Source organism: Hippocampus bargibanti, linkage group LG18 (assembly GCF_051943395.1).
Source record: "Hippocampus bargibanti isolate YZ-2025 linkage group LG18, ASM5194339v1, whole genome shotgun sequence".
NCBI classification, from domain to species: domain Eukaryota; kingdom Metazoa; phylum Chordata; class Actinopteri; order Syngnathiformes; family Syngnathidae; genus Hippocampus; species Hippocampus bargibanti.
In genome coordinates, this window is record NC_142751.1 from 5,597,853 (window position 1) to 5,618,174 (window position 20,322).

The 20,322-nt window shown below is 42.0% G+C and overlaps 1 protein-coding gene across 1 annotated transcript; it reads right to left on the reverse strand.

Annotated features, from left to right (window-relative positions):
• Positions 1–14,830: 14,830 nt before the first annotated feature.
• Positions 14,831–19,405, reverse strand: barhl1b (BarH like homeobox 1b). Its single transcript, XM_089020347.1, has 3 exons — positions 18,527–19,405; positions 16,463–16,685; positions 14,831–15,765 (listed from the first exon to the last, which is right to left on the reverse strand). Exons 1-3 carry the CDS (start codon positions 18,978–18,980, stop codon positions 15,453–15,455), a joined length of 990 nt encoding a protein of 329 aa, XP_088876473.1. The 5' UTR covers positions 18,981–19,405; the 3' UTR covers positions 14,831–15,452.
• Positions 19,406–20,322: the final 917 nt, after the last annotated feature.

Genomic DNA, 20,322 nt, shown 5'->3' on the forward strand with positions numbered 1-20,322 from the left:
CTCTCTCTCTCTCTCTCTCTCTCTCTCTCTCTCTCTCTCAAAATAATGAGTACAATATAATAATAATGCATTTCATTTATGAGCGCCTTATTGGCGGCCCTGTAGTCGAGTGGTTAGCACGCCAACTTCACAGTGCAGCGGTTGCGAACACAATTTCTGCACCGTGGGTCGAGGCGCTAACCACTTGACTAATGGGGCACCTCATACGGTACAGAGTATCAGAGCGCCGATGCATATGTGAAACTGTTGCGGCTTGGAATTATAGTGGATTTATTTGGGACAGGAGATGTGAGACAATCTTTTTCGTCAATGGATGCTACAGCTTCGTGTTTGCTTTCAACATTTAGCTTGTAGCAAATGTGCACATTTCACCATGACCTCCCTGATCCACTGGTGAAAAGGACACGTTGATCCTCTCCTCTTTCATCTAGAACTGCTTCATGCAACAAAGAGGGTGCCGAAAGTGCGTAAGATTGAATGACTTTCTGTCTCTTTGTGTTGTTATTTATTTATTTTTGTTCTTTTCACTTCAAGATAGCCCCGCGAGAGTCGCTGCCCTTACAGCAGTTGCCATTCCAGAAGCTCCTGTATTTTGTTTGTCTACTTCTTTCTTTCCTTTTCTCTTCGTTTCATAACTTTACTGATGTGAAATGTAAATTTCTCCACTGGGAGATTATTAAAGGCTAATTTAATTAATTTTAAAAATGTTTCAGTACCCCCACCCCCAAAACACACAAAAAATGCACATGCGTGTGCTGCATGATGATGCTTCCAGGTTTTAGATGGCAGCATCTTGGCACCCACAGGGTCCACTGAGACCTGCTTCTGCTTGGGATCAAGGGGGTGGGGGGGGTGTGAGGGTGGGGGTTCTGCCGGTGAGGCCTCGCCAACATGATTGCATGCCAGATTCAAACCCGCATTGCGCTGCCGTCATCTCGCTGGCACTCTGCATTCGCTTGTTCAGGCTGGTATATACTGTATTGACTCAAAATACCACGCAATGATGGCCGTTGGTCTGCATTAATGCTGGATAGTGTTCTTCATTTTCGACCAAAAATAAAGAGAGATTATTGAGGCTATTGCAGTTGATCACAGAGCATCACGCTGCTTTTTTTTGGTCTGGAGATTACATCGTCTAACTCTAGCTCATTCTGTACACCGCAGTGTCATGATCTGGTTGGCGACCAACGGGGGGCGCTGTCGGCCCCGCCTGCACCTGCACAGGTGCTGGTCGTCCCGATCAGATTGGCGACCAGCGGGTAGCGACGTCAGCCCTGCCTGCAGCCTCGCAGGTGCTAGTCGTTTAATCACTGACACTTAATAGGACAACCGGCACGACCATCCGGTGTCGGTTCATTGTTTGCTGCTTGTTTGCTGCAGGCATTGTGTATGCTGTGCATGTGTTTGTTTAACCTTGGCGGACTTTTACTTTTGGTCTTCTTTTGATACTTTGTATTTTTTCTGTTCAGATGATTTTGATGTTTTACATTTTGTTCCTGCTGACTTTATTTTAATACAATTTGTCAAACAACCTCCTGCTCTCTCCTGCCTGCTTTTTGGGATCCGCACCCACCATCACCACCTCGCAAACCGTGACACGCAGTGAGTTGTAATGCTGTTCTTAAAGCTATATTGTACAAAGCAGGGACTATATTTTTGAGAGTTTCAAAAATGTGGTGAAGAAAAGAGGCAGGATTTACTGATAATCCATTGTGTTACTTATTGCTTCTTTGTGACTGTGGTGAATGATGTATTATCTTTCTTTGGTGGTTTTATTCTTTTCAGGTTTGTTCAGTTGTTTGTTTTTTAATTGCAAGCCGTTTGAAACTAAATTTAAATGTGTGAGGTTGTTATTGTTGGGGTAATTCGCTATACGAACATCTGTAAACATCTTTTTGCATCGTTTGTTTACGTTTTGGACTTCCTGATACGTCATATCCTGCCTTCCTTTACATGATGTCACATCCTATTACGTCACATCCTATTATGTCCGCAGTGACGTGCAGTCAGGGCAGGCAGGTGAGGCTGTAAATTAAACAGTTATATTTATTTAGTGATTTGTACTTTAACATTCTTTTCCATTTAACTTCACCATTTTTTGAATTTTTTTTTTCTAAATCGCTGAATTTTCACATTTACCGTTCAAATACTAAGTGGAGACGAGTGGTGAGGCAGCAGCCGGCTGAGCCTCACCATGGATATGCTAACTGTGCTGGCTTGGTCTGCAGTGAGACCGCATTGCGGTCCCTCTGCATATCGCTATTAAAGTGTTCAAAAGCTTTTAGTATTTGGACTAAATTTCTACAGTTTAGCTGGTGTTTATAATGTACAGTCACTGTACATTCTAAACACTGTACTAGAGTTTTTATTTTATATTAATCAAAACTTCTTCTTGCAACTCCTCGGCTGCAGAATAATAGAATTAGTGAGAGCAAGCTACAGTAAACAGTTAGCAAGTTAAGTGCAACCATCCAGTCATTTTTTTCGTGTTGCTTGGCCTTATTTTCAGAATGGTGGATTACATATCTAAATTGAAAGAATTTTCTAAACTGGATTTTCAATCGAAGCAGGAGATAATAATTAAAGGAAGACCAACACCGGACTGTACAGCTCACAAACGGTGAGGGATGAATGTAAATCTCCTGGACAGCTTCTCAGCTTTTTGGCCAAGACGGATCTCATTGAAACTATTCTTAAAGCGACAAAGTCGCTCCAGCTCGTGCTCACTGTTCCAGCTACTACAGCATCAGTGGAGCGGTCATTCTCAGCACAAAAAACTGAAAACACAGTCGGAACAGGACTGATCAAGGACGACTTTCTTCACTGGCAGTGATCTCCATTGAGACAGAGAGACTTGGACTTTATTTATAAGTGAAGGTAACATGATAATGTTTTTTAAATTCTTTTTTTCTATGCTACAGTGTGTATACGGTATATAAAGAATGCTGACATGACATTTTAAACAAAACACGTTAACTGTTGCCAATCAAATGGTGAATCAGCTACTCTGTTGAGTTCATATGTTTGTAAATCTGACTGTGATGACGTCAGTGCCTCACCAGCCATGAACCTTACCGCACGTCACTGTATGTCCGTCTTATAAATGCTCTGCCAGCGGTCTTTCGCGCTCTTCCTCCTTCCTCTTTCCTTTTTCTTTATGTCCCTTCTCGGCCGGCCCCACGATGCCCCTGCTGTCTACCAGATTAAACTAATTTATCCTGTTGAACACCTGGCTTCCTGCTGATTTAACCATCATCTGCTATCAACACCCTGAGAAGCCATGAACCAGGAACAAACCATCCCATTATAATTTGGTTCCGAAAGACCGCTGGTAGAGCATTTATAAGACGGACATAATAGGATGTGACGTAATAGGATGTGACATCATGTAAAAGAAGGCAGAATATGATGTATCAGGAAGTCCAAAACGTAAACAAACAATGCAAAAAGATGTTTAAAGATGTTCGTATAGCGAATTACCCCAACAGTTATAATTACCAAAATAGACAACTCTGAAAAAAGTGTGTTGAATACAGTGATACCTCCGCATACGAACGCTTATGAAAGGGTTATAAAATAATACTTAATGACCTTCTTTCACTCATATAACGAAAAAACACACTTAAAAAAAACTAAAAACACGTCAGGCGGCCCGGTAGTCGAGCGGTTAGCACGCAGACCTCCCTGGTTGTGAGTTAAAATCCTGCTCTGGCCTCCCTGTGCGGAATTTACAGGCCCGTGTGGGTTTTCTCTGGGTTGTCTGGTTTCCTCCCACATTCCAAAAACAGGCTAATGAGGTGTGAGTGTGAGAGTGGGTGGTTGTTTGTCGCTATGTGCCCTGTGATTGGCTGGCAAACATCCTAGGGTGCCACCTGCCTCGTGCCAGAAGCGGATACGCTCCAGCGCCTCGCGTGACCCACATGAGTATAAGGTGGTCTGAAAAATGACTGAATGAATGAATAATTTTGAGGAAGAAAAATAAAGCTATATAAAATTTTATATATACAGTAAAGTCTCGTTATAACGATATCGGATATATCGATAGTCCCGGTTATATCGATACTATTTCTATGCACGCACGGAGAAAATTACATGCAAACAGGGTCGGATATATCGATAGTCCCGGTTATATCGATATTTTTTCGGACTCCCTTGAATATCGATATAACGAGACTTTACTGTATATTGTAATGCTGGTACCCAAAACACTCACCTGCACTACTTACACTCACCTGCACTAATTACATAACTGCATTAATTACTTTGATTACTTATGACTGGTAGTTGGATTATTGATGAGTGGATTACAAAAAGCCACCAGGCACGATGTTGTCGGACATTGTAAATCCTGCTTCGACGCGACATAAAAATGTGTGGATTTTTATAGGACGGCTGTTTATCTTTGTACTAGTGTCAGTGTTTACAAATGTGTTATTCTGAAAATAAATTATTCCGTATAGCTTCTCGTGTTTGTCCCTCTCAGCGAATAAGAGAATGTCGGCAACAAAAAAGAAAATGTGTTGTGAAGCAGTCATGAAAAGTTGATTCCCGTGAAGAGGCTAACTTGGGACATCTGTTGTGAAGGACTTGAATCACTATTTACCACTTTGCACATTTCCGCTGCACATCAGACTGTGTGTGTGTGTGTGTGTGTGTGTGTGTGTGTGTGTGTGTGTGTGTGTGTGTGTGTGTGTGTGTGTGTGTGGTGTGTGTGTGTGTGCGTGTACGTGCGTGTGTTTGTGTGTGTGTGTGTGTATGTGTGTGTTTGAGTGTGTGTGTCTGTGTGTTTTATAACAGTACTCTGGCAAGCGGGAGAATGTGTTGTTTTTTTTCAGGTCTTATTATGAGTTTTGGGCCTGTTAAAGCTGGCGAAAACTTGTGCTGTTCAAGCGGGACTCTCAGTACCCATCAGGCCGTAGCGTGTCCCTGTGAAGACGACAAGCACACAAGACGGCTTCCAGAGAAGGCGCCTCATACAGTAAACACACACCCCGGCGCGCTAAAGAGGTTAAACTGCTGCGCCTGGCACAGCCAATTGTATTGATAAGCGTTTGAAGCTGCTTTACTCTCCTTGCTGGCATCATGCTTCACACTCGTTATTTAGGTTGCCACTCCACGCAAACTTCAAACCTGGGAGAGTGTGCGTTGTTGCACTCAGGTGTATACCGGCATGCCGTTTGTGTGCGCGCAGAGCCAGGGGCCTCAGCTGCCGTTTGTTTGTGCCGCCTCGATTCTATAAACCAGGCCTCTGATCTCCCAGGCAAGATGCCTCCAGATTCCTCCGCCGTGCCATGTAAATATATCGGTGTCACTTTGTCTGCTGTCGAAACGAGCAATAGTATAGCGAGCAAGGCAGGAAAAGCAGGCAGATTAAAGCCGCCCTCTCGGCAGCGTAAGATATCGGGCTTGCGTGTACGTTTTGGAAACCGGATTGAACCAGGACGAGGAGTGCCAGCTTGAGAACATCTGTGCTTCCTGGTGACTTCTTGGTCGATCGCCGCTTTGGTTGCGGCGCTCGCTCGTCGCTGTCTCGTCACGTCTGTCGTTATGCGCTTGTTAGCCCGAGGTCCTCGTCTTGGCCTGGAGTTATTGTTGTGTCGGGCAGCTGTTTTGGCCAGCCCTGGGGGTCCTCGGAGGCAAATGGCATGTCAAGGAGTGGTCACCAAGGCAGATTGTCTTCGTCGCACTCGGCTTCACCGCCACCGGGCTCACTTGTCCAATTAAGGGATCTTTGGCCCCCCTTTAGGTCCCCAACCTGTCCTTTTGACGGATTCTTCAATCTGTCTGGATCTGAACCCGCAACAAGCACACCTGACACCCCAAGAGGACACATATACACACACACACGCACATGCACACACATTAATATAATGGACAGAATAGCATGAAGCGCATCTAAAAATAGTATTCTGATATTTTATTATAAATTTCAAGACATTTACTGTCGCTTTACAAGGCCAAAAGCATGACTGAGATATTAACCAAACAACAACCAAAACATTCTTGACACACATGATCAGCACCTTGTTGTTTTTTTTTGGGTGTAATTGTAATTTAAAATGAAATGTAAAGTATGACTTGTGCTGTCGGGTGATCCAAAAAAAATCAATTAATTGACTCTGTCATTAATTGATGTTTTATATCATCTAAAAATTACTGAAAACATCCATCCATTTTCCATACCGCTTATTCCTCATTAGGGTCGCGGGGGTTGCTGGAGCCTATCTCAGCTGTCTTCGGGCACGAGGCGGGGGACACCCTGAATTGGTTGCCAGCCAATCGCAGGACACACAAAGACACCCAACAGTCACTCTCACACTCAGGGACAATTTGGAGTGGTCAATTAACTCCGCTAAGCAGGATGCATTTTAAAAACTGGACTGAAATAGATAAGGTATGGTGGCTTGCTACAGTCCCATATTGTTAAATATGTATGCAAATCAGGCTAATTGATATGGTTAATGTGCTGTGGGTAATCCCAGATTTCTCCTGACATTCATCCGCGACTGAGAAGTTGACTGACGTGACTGATTTCATCGTTTTACTCGAGCTACCAAACCCCACAGCCTGGACAACTGGCCACTCTTCAGCAGCGGAGGGAGCCCGTTTCAGAAATGCGTGCTACTTCGCTGCTCTCTGCCCTCTACCAGGAGACAAAGTATGAGAGAGCTGCCAGACATCACACGAAAGCGCTGTTAAAAATACATGTATACCACTCCTCATCATTTATTGAGTACCTCTCCTGCCTTTATGTTTATGAGGTGAGAGGCCTCCCCGTGGCTCCACTCAGTGACCCCTGAGGTTGGACAAGAAACTGCCTCTTCCCTTTTAATTTTGTGCACTTAAAAATAGATTTAGGGCTGACCAGTTGGACGCATTCAGCTTTTTAACCTATTCACCAACTGTGTGGCAATTAATATGCAAGAGGAACATACAATCAGGGAGGGCAGGTGAAACAGCTTCACCTTTATTTCCATACGAATATTTTTGAAACAGCAGAATTGCATTTGCTCACTATCTAAACGGTGGCTGTGTTAATAATAATAATAATAATAATAATAATCTTCATCATCATCATGATAATACTACTACTACTACTAGTACTACTACTACTACTAACACTACCACTTCTACTACTACTACAACTAATAATAATAATCATCATCATAATCATAATACTACTATTATTACTACCACTACTACTACTACTACTAATAATAATAATAAGAAGAAGAAGAAGAATAACAAAAATGATAATAATAATAATAATAATAATAATAATAACAAGAAGAAGAAGAATTGTTATTATTATTATTATTTTATTTATATCATCATCATCATCATCATCATAATAGTCATAATAATTATTATTATTGGTAATAATAATAATCCATTTCATTTATAAGCGCCTTTCAAAACTCTCAAGGTCACTTTACAGTCGCAGGATCAGTAGTAGTAGTATTGTTGTTTTTGTTGTTATTATTATTATTATTATTATTATTATGAGGATGATGCTACACTATCTGGCTAGCTTTCTAACTATCCAGCCATCAGGCCATGTCACTGCCTCACCAGTCCTGATCCTCACCAAATTGTGAAGCAGTTTCTTATTTATCATCCAAATAAATCTAAAGTGATATTTTCTTTGTTAATTCGCTCTGGCTGAATATATTGCAAGGAATAACTCAGCCTTTCCACTTATAGTCAATGTGGCACCATAACCACTTAGATGACCACTAAATTGTATGCAGTCTATAGATAATTCACTTGCATCTTTGGTCATTTATATCCTGTTTTGAAAGTTCCAATGGAAATGCTTTGGACATAATCTATCAGGATATGACTCAAAACGTATCGCTCTCCATCAAGCCCTATTTCCTGAAATCTAGTTGAGCCTTTTTTAGTTTGTGTATGATATTTTATGCTTATTCCTTCGAGTCAGTGTCTTTATCAATATTTGATTATGAAGAATGTTGTATAGACTGTGAGTGGTACTCATTGACAAAAATCAGCAGACGGCAGGCATTTTTGCCACCTGAAGGGGCTGCGTTGGGAATCAAAATATGGAGTGAAAATCTATCTAAACTCTAACCATATTTCATGGAATGCCAAAATAAAAGAGGAAAATATTTTATTGTAGAATGATATACAATATTTGGTATACAGTATTAATGAGTGAAGAATGTTAGTTTTAAGCCTTCATTAAATGCGTGGATGTCTTTAGTATGGACATCTTGCACGAAGACTGCTGCAGATGTATTTGCTGTTTCTCGTGTTGTGGTCTAGTCCCGAAGGTGTCCGTGGTTGGCTGCTTCCAGGAGGTCAGGGCCTCAGGGTTTGTTTGTTTTTTCTTTTTTTCTGCAATGTCACGCTCCAGTGTGAGCGCGCAGCGAGGCCTGTGGTAACAGCAACTTATTGATTAAATAATATCTGTCAACCAACGTGGATACGGTTTACATCAGACCCCTGCTGAGAACGACAAGGTTATCATGACCCACTGCTGGTAGAAACCTCCTGTCAAGACTCTGTTTCTACCCAGCTTCTTTTTTTTTGAAGGAAGATTGCCTAGAAGTGATCCAAATAAAGTGCTCACTTGACATTTAAAGCTGTCAAGATTTGTCTTTCACTGTTTGGGATGGTAATTGAATTGAGTCTTTCTGGCGTATTGTGCTAGGCGGCCATATTTGTGTATTATTCACTATTTTTTATCACCTGAATAAATAAATAAATAAATAAATAGCCAAATAAATAAATAAATAAATAAATAAATAAATAAATAAATAAATGTTTTTTTTTTCTTCTGAAGAGACAACATCAGGCATGCTTGGGACTTTTTCTACTTTTTGTCAGAAAACAAGATGATTTCTGTTGTCCGGGTGTGGAAAGATCCGAAGGATCGGAAGGAGCCGATATATCCACCCAAGTCAAAAGCTGCCTGCGGGTACATGAACTTTGTGCTCAATTGAACAGGCTCAGATTTCACAATGAAACAATTTGTGAGCAAATTGACTGAAGATCATCTTTATTTGCATTCTTCTTAGTTCAGTGACTACGTTTTGGGGAGGTGAGCTACTCTTCTGATGTAAAATATGTGCCCTGGTTTCATAGTTTGGTGAACTTTGAACTAGACTGTGGGACACTGTAAAATCCATTAATCCTACCAATTTTGGTTGCATTCATTAGGGGTGGAACGGTAATACGATTTCAATCGCTTTTTAATTGAAAACAGTGAATCAAGATGAGAGAGGTGCTCACTCCTAACCCACACATATACATATAAAACATCTCAAATGTATGCTACAATTTTAATCTGGCCAAGTTGATTCCGATTGTACAAGAAACCCATTGCATCATTCCGTGTTCACTTTAGCTGTATCAATGCAAATCCCGCTGAAACGGACCAGATCAGAATTGTGTGGAAGATGCGGATTGTTTTTCAGCATTTTAGGCCACTGCATTCATCAAAGTGGAGACTCTGCTGAGCGGTTGCGCCTTTTTGGCAGCACTCATATGCCAGCACTTACTTAAAACACATTATTTTCTTACAGATAGTGTATTTTAGGTGTTCAATTACCCGACATACACTGTCTGTAAGAAAATAATATGTTTTAAGTTAGATATCAAGTAGACAGGATAAACTTAATACAACTATGTCAGCACTGTTTTTGATTTGCGAGGAATGTCAGTGCCATTTGACTGTCATCGTTGGACAGCTGTGGGGCGATTGTGCTTTTTTTGCGTCTGTAATGGGCAGCTTTTTCACAGCCTTGCTTTGTTCAGCAGAAAGGTCGGTGCTGTTGGACAGTTTGCGGTTGTATGGAACATAACCGGACCGAACACCAATGCTTTAGCTCACAAACTTTTCGCCTTACGAACATTAAATTCGCAAGAATATAATCTTGGCATACAAACTAGTTTTCGGCGGACAAACCAAACACACACACAGCGGATTTACATGGGACAGTTTCTTTTCATCAATGGATGCTACAGCTTTGTGTTTGCTTTCAACATTTAGCTTGTAGCAGACGTGCACATTTCACCATGACGTCCCTGATCCACTGGTGAAAAGGACCCTTTGATCCGCTCCTCTTTAATCTAGAACTGCTTCATGCAATAAAGAGGGTGCAGAAAGTGCTTAAAATTGAATGCCTGTGTGTGTCTTTTGTGTTGTGTCGGAGTATTTGTTATTTAGTTTTATTTTACTTCAAGATGGCACAGTGAGAGTGTCTGCCTTTACAGCAGGTCCTGTATTTTGTTTTTCTATTTCTTCCTTTCCTTTCCGCATACTTTACATCACTTTGCTGTTGTGAAATGTAAATTCCTCCACTCCGATGCTAATAAAGGCTAATCCAATCCAAATCAGTCCTCATTAAAATAAATCATATCGCCCACCCCCCACACATCCGGGTGCAAATTTATACCTCGCTAGTCTGTTGTTTGGCTTTTAGATATACACACGGATGGCTTTTTGCTTCAAACAAAATACTCATCACTTGAAAATCAAACACTTTGAACGCTCTAAGGTGACCCGTGTTTGGATCTTACATTGATGTAAAGGATACTCCAAGTCCGCATCGCTATGATTATAGTTCAACTGAAAAACAAGTGATTTCTTGTCTGTGAAGCAGCAGGTCCTCCTCCATTACTCCTCTCCCACCTCTCCACTGCATCCGCAAGCCTCCGTCTGAGCCGACAGGAAAGCTTTCATTATTTGCTCAGATTGGGATGTCAATCCCCGCGCCTCTGACCCAAGTTGTAGTTGCAGCCCGTCATATTGGCCAAATGATTAGTGGGGTTATCTCGCCTGCAGTCTGCAAGTCTCACCGAGCTCCTCACAGGCCGATGTACCTCCGGGCAAGGACGGACCTCTCTGGCTCTCCCATTATTTCCACTTGTTTCTGCTTCATCATCTCCTTCATCTTCTGGAAGATCGCTGTGTCTACCACTGTGCTCGTCTTCTTGTTTTCGTTCTTCTAAATCTGAGCTTTCAAATACATTTATTTGGAAGTGCATGGTGATGCAAAAGTTGAGCCATTAGTGGCAACATTATCAGTTGATATTTGTTTTATTTTCATCTTTAAGAACAGACGTTATACTGAAATCTTTTGGTTCCGTATCAGCAGTAGCTCAGTTAAGAAGGTCGACTGTAACTTTCTCTCACTGAGGAATGTGGGGATCAGGATTGAATTTCTGAAAATAGCTCACCAATAATGCTGCTTTTAAAAATTACAAATATAAGTGTACTTTTGAAATAGATCACAGCACCAGGTAATTGTAAAATGTCAAGTGCGTGTTATAAGCAGGCAAAAGGCTCCAGAGATTTAATCTCCAGGACATTAAAAAATTGGCCAAATTAGGTACTCATGCACAATCTAATCAGAAGATTTTTTTAATCTCACAATTGGAAATTTGTCTTCTTCTTTCTTCTTTCTACAATTGGGACATTTGTAATGAAAAAAAATCCAGATTGGCGCTATCTAATCAGAAGAATTTTAGTAATCTCACAATTGGGACATTTGTAATGAAAAAAAAATCACTCAATTTTCAATGCCATCTTCATGTGTAACTTGAACAGATCACATTGAAATCATATTCTTGAATTATGGCATTGTAAATGCCATTATGCTTCACTGGCCTTTTTATTGTTCCCAATAATATGTGTGGAAATTGTTTATTTGATCATTTCAACAAAAAAATGTTAGTGTTCATAAATTATGTAAATTGGGTTTTTCTTATTGGGCCAGGATGCATGGAAACATTTTTACACCAGAATGTTTTTCAGTAAATGTTTTTTTCAGTCATTTTTAAAAATCATTGCGATTGGGCATACTTGGGATTCAGAAAAGTCGCTGCTCCTTGGGCTCTTTCTTTCTTGTCCACCCCCCAGCCCCAAGCCGCCACATGTCGGGAGCTCAACGAACCTCCGATCCGCACTTCATTAACCCTGTGCCGGAGACAATCCGTGGCAAGAGCCGAGGGATTTAGTACCAGCCTTTCACATGCAAAGAAAAGAAGAAAATAAATAAAGTCACCCAACAAGACACGCGGTGCTCGCCCCCCCCCCCCCTCCCTGCTGTAGACTTTCAAGAATGACCTTTTATTGGTCATTATGTGAATCAGACACGGATCGCTCTGATGGGACTTTAATGATCTTTTTGGCAAGTTGGGAGGTGTTTCATTGCACACCACCCCCGTGCCTCCCACAGCCCCCCCCCCCCCCACTCCCACCCCACCGTTCACGCAGGCCAAGCCGTCACTGTATTTTTAATGCAATTTTCCGCTTCATAAACGTGCCAGTTATCAGGCCGTCAGTCTGATATTTCACGGTGGCCAGTCCGCGGACGACCGCTAAGTGCCTGCGAGAGCCCCCGCAGAACAGGTGCCATGCGCGCACGACAGCGGGGGCGGGTTGGGTGGGGTGATTGTGGGTTTCTGCCCCTCTCGAAGCCATTATCGACTTTCAATTAAAACCAATCAAGTCTTTTGTTCTCATCGGTATAACATCGGCTCCCACGTCAGAATCTGAACTGATTTGACCTCTAAAAGAAGTCGGAGATACGTTGCAGGCTTGTGACACAGTGTGTGTGTGTGTGTGTGTGTGTGTGTGTGTGTGTGTGTGTGTGTGTGTGTGTGTGTGTGTGTGTGTGTGTGTGTGTGTGTGTGTGTGTGTGTGCGTGCGAGTGCGTGTGTGTGCGTGTGCGTGCGCGTGTGTGTGTGGGGTGGGGGGGGGGGTTGGAGGGGCGTTGCGGTAGCGCTGACCAGCTGTCCCCTGCACGCCGATCCCCGGCCTGGAGTCAGATCCAACGCCGCCCAGCAGCTGTTGGACCCGGCTTGGAGCAGCAGCTCGCATCCAGCAGCCTCCACCAAGGGGAGGATGGAAACAATCAATTTCCAAATGGGATCATTTAGGACACTTAGACAATTGTGCACATGACAGTGTTTCATCTGGCGTGCATTGTTGATGGTGGTGCATGCAGTGCTATTGTTAATTTAGGCAAGTGAAGATAGTCGAGGAAGATGAGATGGATGAACTGAGCTATTTTTCTTCTGGGAGTTCGCGAAAGCAATATTTTCATTGGAACAATTTAACATAATTAATTATTGCGATTCATTGAAACAATGTTAGTTAATCCAACCAAGAAAGATGCCAAATAATTTGCTGTTTTCTAAATTAGCATGATGTTGGGCAGTAACTAAATTATAATAATACATTTTAATTCTAAACGTGTTTCAAAACTCTGAAGGAAACTTTACGGTTACGGAATAAGAACTTTTTTTCTGCGCGTGAGCAGCCATTCTCGCCAGCTTTCACTGAACCCGGAAGTAACACAAACTCACGCCATGCACTAAAACCAATACTGACTTCGAAAAACTAATAATTCTTGTCCGAAAATACGGGAAAAAGAGTTGTCAAATATTTTGTGGAATTGTCCAACCTCAATTTTTTGTTTCCTTGAATTTTGAATTTCATTTAACACATTTTTAACACAGTATTTTTTTTTTGCAGTCGTCATGCTATACACAAAATTAAGACCCAACTTACCAGTTGTTCCGATGTCGTTATTTATTCATTTAAGAAATAGATCAATAAAATATTTAAAAAAAATCTCAACCAGAGGAACTAAAACATATCCATTTGGAAAGATTCGTCAAATATGTTTTCTTCAACTCTTTAAAACAAATGTATTATAATATATTCGATCATTTATTTGGGTAGACAAAAAGAAAATCCAATTACCGTTTTTATAATGGCTTGTGAAAAGTGGCTGCCTACAGTGAGGGAGGGTCAACTGCCCCCTTTATCACCTTCATAAACGCACCAAAGCAAACGCGAAATAAACGAAGGGCAAAAGGTCGTTTTTGACTCCATTTTTCTCGCGGAACGGATGTTGAATTGAATTTGCGCGTTTGTTCACCGACATTGACTTGAGTGCCGCTTAAAAAAAGAAAGTATTTCGTAAACACTTCCGGGTTGAGTGAACGCTGGTGCGTGTAGTTCACCCACTGAAAAAATTATCCTGTGACTGTAAAATCACCTTGAGAGTTTTGAAAGGCGCTTATAAATGAAATGTATTATTATTATTATTATTATTATTATTATTATTATTATTATTATTATTAAAATTTCGTATATTCTTAGTAGTTGGCTGTTTTAATTCGTGAAACGTGTCCTTGTGTTGCAATGATTTTGTATATTGCCTTGAAGGTAACCCTCGCTGTAAACTAATTAGACCAAAACAAATGAATATAATTGTGAAAGGCAATGCTTTTTTTGCATTGTTGTAGTCATTTAGGGTTGAAGATTTTTTTTTCTGCGTGTTGTACTGATTTTGTTGCACTTTGGGTTCACCTCGCGTGCGCGCATTTTAGAAAATGTTCTCACTAAATAAGTGTAGCCACACAATTAATTCAAGGACTTTTATTTCCACATTTATAAAAATTATTTTTTCTTTCATCAAATGGCCCATGTTCTATACCGCTTGCTGTAAATTTCACCAAAAAGTAACTCAAGGAGAAAGGAAGAGAAACCAGAACCACTCCACTTGCATCTGCAATGTTACTTTTTTGTTTGTATTGTTTTTGCTCCAGTGGAGAGGAGACCAGTAGTTATCACTAATATTTAAATAATAATAATAATAATAATAATATTAAACATCCATAATGTCTGTTGAAATATAGCCCAAGCAATCAACAGGCTGCTCACCAGCAGATACCCCCGGTTCCCATCCTTTAGGGGGCCCTCAGTTATTGAAAGTGCTAATTAAAATAAATGGCAATAAATATGTAATAATAATAATAATAATAATAATAATAATTATAATAATACGAGGAATACGTGTTGTCGGGTAAAAAAATAAATAAATAATAAATTAATTGGCATCCGACTTTGAGCTAAAACCTTGCTTATAAAATAACGCATCTCCAAATATTGATTTATGCAGAATTGACCACTTGCAAATTATATTCGGACACACTGTACCCATTGAAGAAAAAGAAAAAAATGCTATGTCCACCGCCATGTAACATTCTTATTTACAGTATTTTTTCACAGGTTGAGTCCAATTAATAATATCTAAGAACGGCAAGTTTTAAAATTATAATGACAGATGGAAGCGTGTCATCCGGGAGATTGCAACCAAATGATGAATTTTTAAAGAGCATCAAACAGCAACAATAACAGAGGCGGGGCATTTAATAGGACGAAAGAATCAGCATGTAAAACGCTGCGAACATAGTTTAAAAATACAGGGGGAAAATCCAATAAATACATAAGTTACAGTCTTTAATTTACACCGAAATATAAATAAGCCTTCAATTAGTCTCTGCAAATAGAAGAAATGTTTCCACCGGCGGGTGCAAAGTTCCTTCCACTCCATGTCAAACCAACCAGTTCGCTCTTCTTTCGACTTCGGGGCGTGTGTGTTACTTTGCTTTCAATTTGCAAGTCCGGCTCACCGCTGCTGGGCTGGCCGGGAGAGCACCGCCGACATTGGGGGCAGAGGCGGCGGCGGGGGCGGCGGTGGCGGCGGCTCACTGCCACCCTGCAGGCCGTGCAGCAAAATGCGTGGCACCAGGGGCCTTTGCAGGCTCGGCGGCGGCGCCGAGGGGCCCCTGTACAGGTAGAGCGCCGCCCCGGGGTCCAGGTTGGACATCAGGCTCTGTGGGTAGAAGTAAGGTGACGGGAACATCCTTTGCAAGGCTGAGTAGTTCCCCGCCTCGGCCAACAATTCCAGTCCCACCGCCGTCTGACGCTTCCATTTGGTCCTACAGCAACAGACGCAAGAAAAGTGCGACGGTGTTTTTGCATTTGGCTTCATTTCAAATTGACAAAATGACCCATTCAAAGGCGGGTGGGCCTCCTTTACATTCTTCCTTTCTTTCTTTCCTCGCGGTTAAACGCATCAAACTGCCTCGTGCATTCACACCCAATGACGTCGGCGTGCACTCGACGCAGGTGAATAATTCATATTCCAGATAATTGACGAGATATAGCGGTTTCTTTGAATTATTGATACACACACATGCAAATCATGCATTATTCAGAAGTCAAGTGTTGTTTTTTTGTTTTTATTGATGACATTTAGATGCCCCGGAGTCGAAGCTGCGCGGACAAATTGATGCCCAACTAGCGCGTGGTGTAAAAGCTATTTTCGCATTTATGAAAACATCAAATCATATCAAGTGTCAAGACCAGCTCGTTTTCTGTAAAGTAACAAGCGTGGATACCGAAAGCATTTCTTGAGTTTTGAACAACTTGGAAATATTTTACAGGGGCGCTTGACTAAAGCAAGCAGGAATTTGAAATTGGGGCTCAATAAAATGAGCAACCGCGTTCTGTAAACTCCACGTTATTTACTGCTCACAGCAAAGCTTAAAATAAAATTTACTTGAAGTACGAAGTAATGTCCACGCATTTTTTTAAATGGTGTATGTTTTGCTCAGCCACATGAGCCGCTCTTACCTTCGGTTCTGGTACCAGGTCTTGACTTGCGTGTCTGTGAGGTTGAGGGAGGCGGCCAGTTCCATTCGGTCTTGCACGCTCAGATACTTTTGGCGCTCAAAGCTGCGCTCAAGTTGCGCCAGTTGATGATCGGTGAAGGCCGTGCGGGCTTTTCGGGGCTTCTTGAGGCGGACTTGGGGACTCTCTCTGCTGCTGGAGATCTCCCTGTCCCCTTCTTCTTTCACTGGTTGCCAACGGTACACATACACGGAAGATGGATCAAAATCGACGATGTTTTATCTGACTGAAATATGTTTTTAACAGTTAGAAATATAAAATTGATAAATATGTGTACACGTTTGAAATTTGTGAGGCTCATTATTATCATCGTGACACTGATTTTTTTCCTTGTCTATTCATATTTTGATATTCCAGCCCAGAGTGCTCGAAGTATTTATCTTGCACATATGCTGTACGCTTCGCGTTTTCGTCGCAATTCTGCGCGTCATCCTTTTTCAAAGCAACATTCTGCGAGGAAGAATCAAATCAAAATAACATCTCATTGTAGTTTTGATTTGTAATGCTTCGCAACTTTAATTAAGATATAATCTTACGTGTAATCGATTTCCATGAGAACAACGTATTTATTTTGTGTAACTTCTGGAGCAAATACGTCTAAGTTTTAGAATAGGAATGAAATGCTCTTAAAAAAATGAATAAAGCCTTTTTTTGGCGGGGGGGGGGGGGGGGGGGTTGGCACCAGCTTCTCATTCCTGCATGGAGCGCTGTGATTTTAACCCCACAAAAAGCAAGACACACAAAAAAACCTCGTCTTTTTTGGGCTGGTGAAAAGATAGAAGGAAGACAATAATCCGACTAATTAAGTCACCAGGGAAAGGACAGGCGGGCGCGTCCGCTTCAACTTCACACCAGCGTGGAAATCAAGAGGCACTTGTCCTTGATGCCACAAATGTGATTAGTGGCGCGGACAAATTGTATCATATTTCCTTGATATATACTGCAACCCCGCATCACTCTCGGGATGATTATATCAACACATTATTTTTGTAAACGTGAAATGCCCTCTTTTCGAGTGTAATTTGTTTGTGACTTTTTTGTGCGTCCGTGTGTGTGTGTTTGTGTGTGTGTGTGTGTGTGTGTGTGTGTGTGTGTTAGTGTGTGTCTGTGTGTGTGTAATTCTTGTGTGTGTGTGTGTGTGTGTGTGCGTGTGTGTGTGTGTGTGTGTGTGTGTGTGTGTGTGTGTGTGTGTGTGTGTGTGTGTGTGTGTGTGTGTGTGTGTGTGTGTGTAATTCTAATTGCAGTGTAGCCTTCAAAGCAGTGGACTTGATTCCACGAGTCGCTCCAATGAAGTGCAATGTATGTAGGTGACATGGTTGTTGACTGACATGATTGGGTACAGATCGAGCTTTGGTGATGATTATTTGGATATTCCACTATCACCCCTACCCCTCGTCCAAATCCACCCCTCATATTCATCATCAGATTCTTTTAACGTTTAATACGACGCATTATTATTGCAGCACTGTAAACAAGACTGATCATATATTGTCGTGTAAATTGTGTTTTTTTCCTGCATAACCAAGATAACACGTTTTTTTAATTGCTAAATAAAGGCATACTGTTGCTTTGACAAAAAAAGGGTTTGAAAAAAAAATCAACCGTTGTGTTATTCTTTTAGGATTAATTTGTGGAACGCAGTATTTTTAATTAAAACGTAACAGCAGCCACGCCCCATCTAGGAAGTAACCTATCATGTGTCGAATTGAAAATAATGTTTGACATCATGAACACATTTCAATTTGAGCAGAAAAAAAAACATTTGTAATATATTCCCCTAAAATAGATGTCGTTTCGGCTCATTTCTTGTATCTCTGCAATTTGTAGTTTTTATAATAACGTGCAATTATATGGTTTAAATTTTATGTCATCGTTTAAAAAAGAAGCTGATTTTGATGGTTGTCTATTCTTTTTTAAACGAAGAAAACAGACCGAATCTGCAAACAAACGAAACGCCTCCATCTATGAAGCAACCGATTGCTGTTTTTATATTGTGTGCGTTGTCACCTTTATATTCACTGTCCGACGACGAGTTGCTGTGGATTTTCTCCATGAAGTCGTCCGCAATCTTAACGGCCAGTCTGCCGGCCTCCTGCGTGGGTTGTCCGTTACTAGAGTAAGGCGCGCAGGCGGCGAGCGGCTTACAGTCCGCCAGAATGTCTCTGATGAGGAAGGACGAGGTCATGGTCCTCTGCTGAGGGCCCGCCGAGATCCCGGGCCCGTGCTGCAGGTGAGACGGCAGGCCGACGCCGTGTCCGGACCTCGGGGCCAGTTCGTCCGCGCACTCTCGCCGGGGTGATGGCGGCGACGAGCAGCTGCTCTCCACGTCGGATCTCGGGCTAAACTCCAGAGGCGAGCGACACTCTCCAGTCAGACCGTCCCCCTTGGACAGCGGGCTTCCGGGCCTGTGGGAGAGCAGCGAGTCGATGCCGAAACTGGAGCCGTTCGCGGACGCCTCCATCGTCTTGACCCGGGGGGCGGTGGACCTCAAACTACCATTTGGTGTTTGGGCCGAGTTTAAATGTGTTCGCCGCGATCCGGAAATCGTGCTTGCATGAGAAAAATCAAATAATCATATCACCATGTGATGTCCTGAGAAGTCCGTGGCGTCGTCCATCCAGTTCGGGCGTCCAGTTGGATTTCTACGATCACGCACAACTCGGGCGGTTTTGCGTCTGGAGCCAGGGGGGGAATATTTTTTTTTTTTCACGAAGCTGGTTCAGCAACATGGACAGGCACCAGATGTAACAGCGGGTCAATTGGTCTCATTCTTGAGCCGACAGAACGCTCGAAGCAGGAGGAGAGGACAGCGGAGGCGTGCGCGTGCGTCGAATAGCAGCAAAGTGGCTTGAATAGGCCAAACTAAGGCGAGAAGGGAAGAAGTGGTGAAAATGGAAGTTGAGGAAAAGTCGCCAGCTATAGGTTTTAAGAACGTCTGCTCCACGTGAGTCCCCTGTGACACGCCTTGATTGGCTGACGCTGGACCCCCTCCCTCCCCACCCATCCATCCACCCACCCCCAGCAGCCCCTCCTCTGTCGTCCCCTACCCGGCTCATCCCCACTTTGATAAAAGAGACAGTGGATTCATCAGGAGACTCGAATCCGGGTGTTTACGGGCAATTTTCACACTGTTTGCTTTCATTACATCATTGATGAGGCTTCTAATGGGGTTATTACGAGCAACCGCTGTTGGATGCTTGCTTTTTGCTTCCTCCGCATTGGCTTCAGCCCCCTCGTTTTTATCACAATTTCAAACTACGGTCTCTGTTGATGGTAAAACATCAGATGTGCAATAAAGAAATAAAGAAAAAAATAAGCGTAGCTTCCCAAGAAGTCAGAGATAAATTCGTTTGTTTTGTTTATTCATGCTGAATGGGGATTGTTTTCTCGATGCCTTCTTGTCTCGGTACATTATTAAATAATTCCATCTTGCATTTGGAATTATGTTGAATAAACACCCTGATCTCGTGTTTTTATTCGTCGCATTAAAAATACGGTCACTCAAAAATATGTATGTATGTATGTATGTATGTATGTATGTATGTATGTATGTATGTATGTATGTATGTATGTATGTATGTATGTATGTATGTATGTATGTATGTATGTATGTATGTATGTATGTATGTATTTATTTATTTATTTATTTATTAAATAACCAGCAAGGCCTTGCAGTCTTGCTGTCATCATTTAAAGCACAATAACCCTTCTAATAGTCCCTGCTAATTGGCAACAATCTGTACCAGCATGAAGCCAAACTTCAAGGCAACCAGGTTCCCATTGTGGGCTCATTTCGGCTTAAC

Coding starts and splice junctions, on each gene's coding strand:
- barhl1b (XM_089020347.1), bottom strand. CDS start 18,980: ATGGAGGCGTCCGCGAACGGCTCCAGTTTCGGCATCGACTCGCTGCTC. Junction 16,686..18,526: donor GTCGGACAGTGAATATAAAG/GTGACAACGCAC, acceptor GTTGGCAACCAG/TGAAAGAAGAAGGGGACAGG. Junction 15,766..16,462: donor ACCTGGTACCAGAACCGAAG/GTAAGAGCGGCT, acceptor CTGTTGCTGTAG/GACCAAATGGAAGCGTCAGA.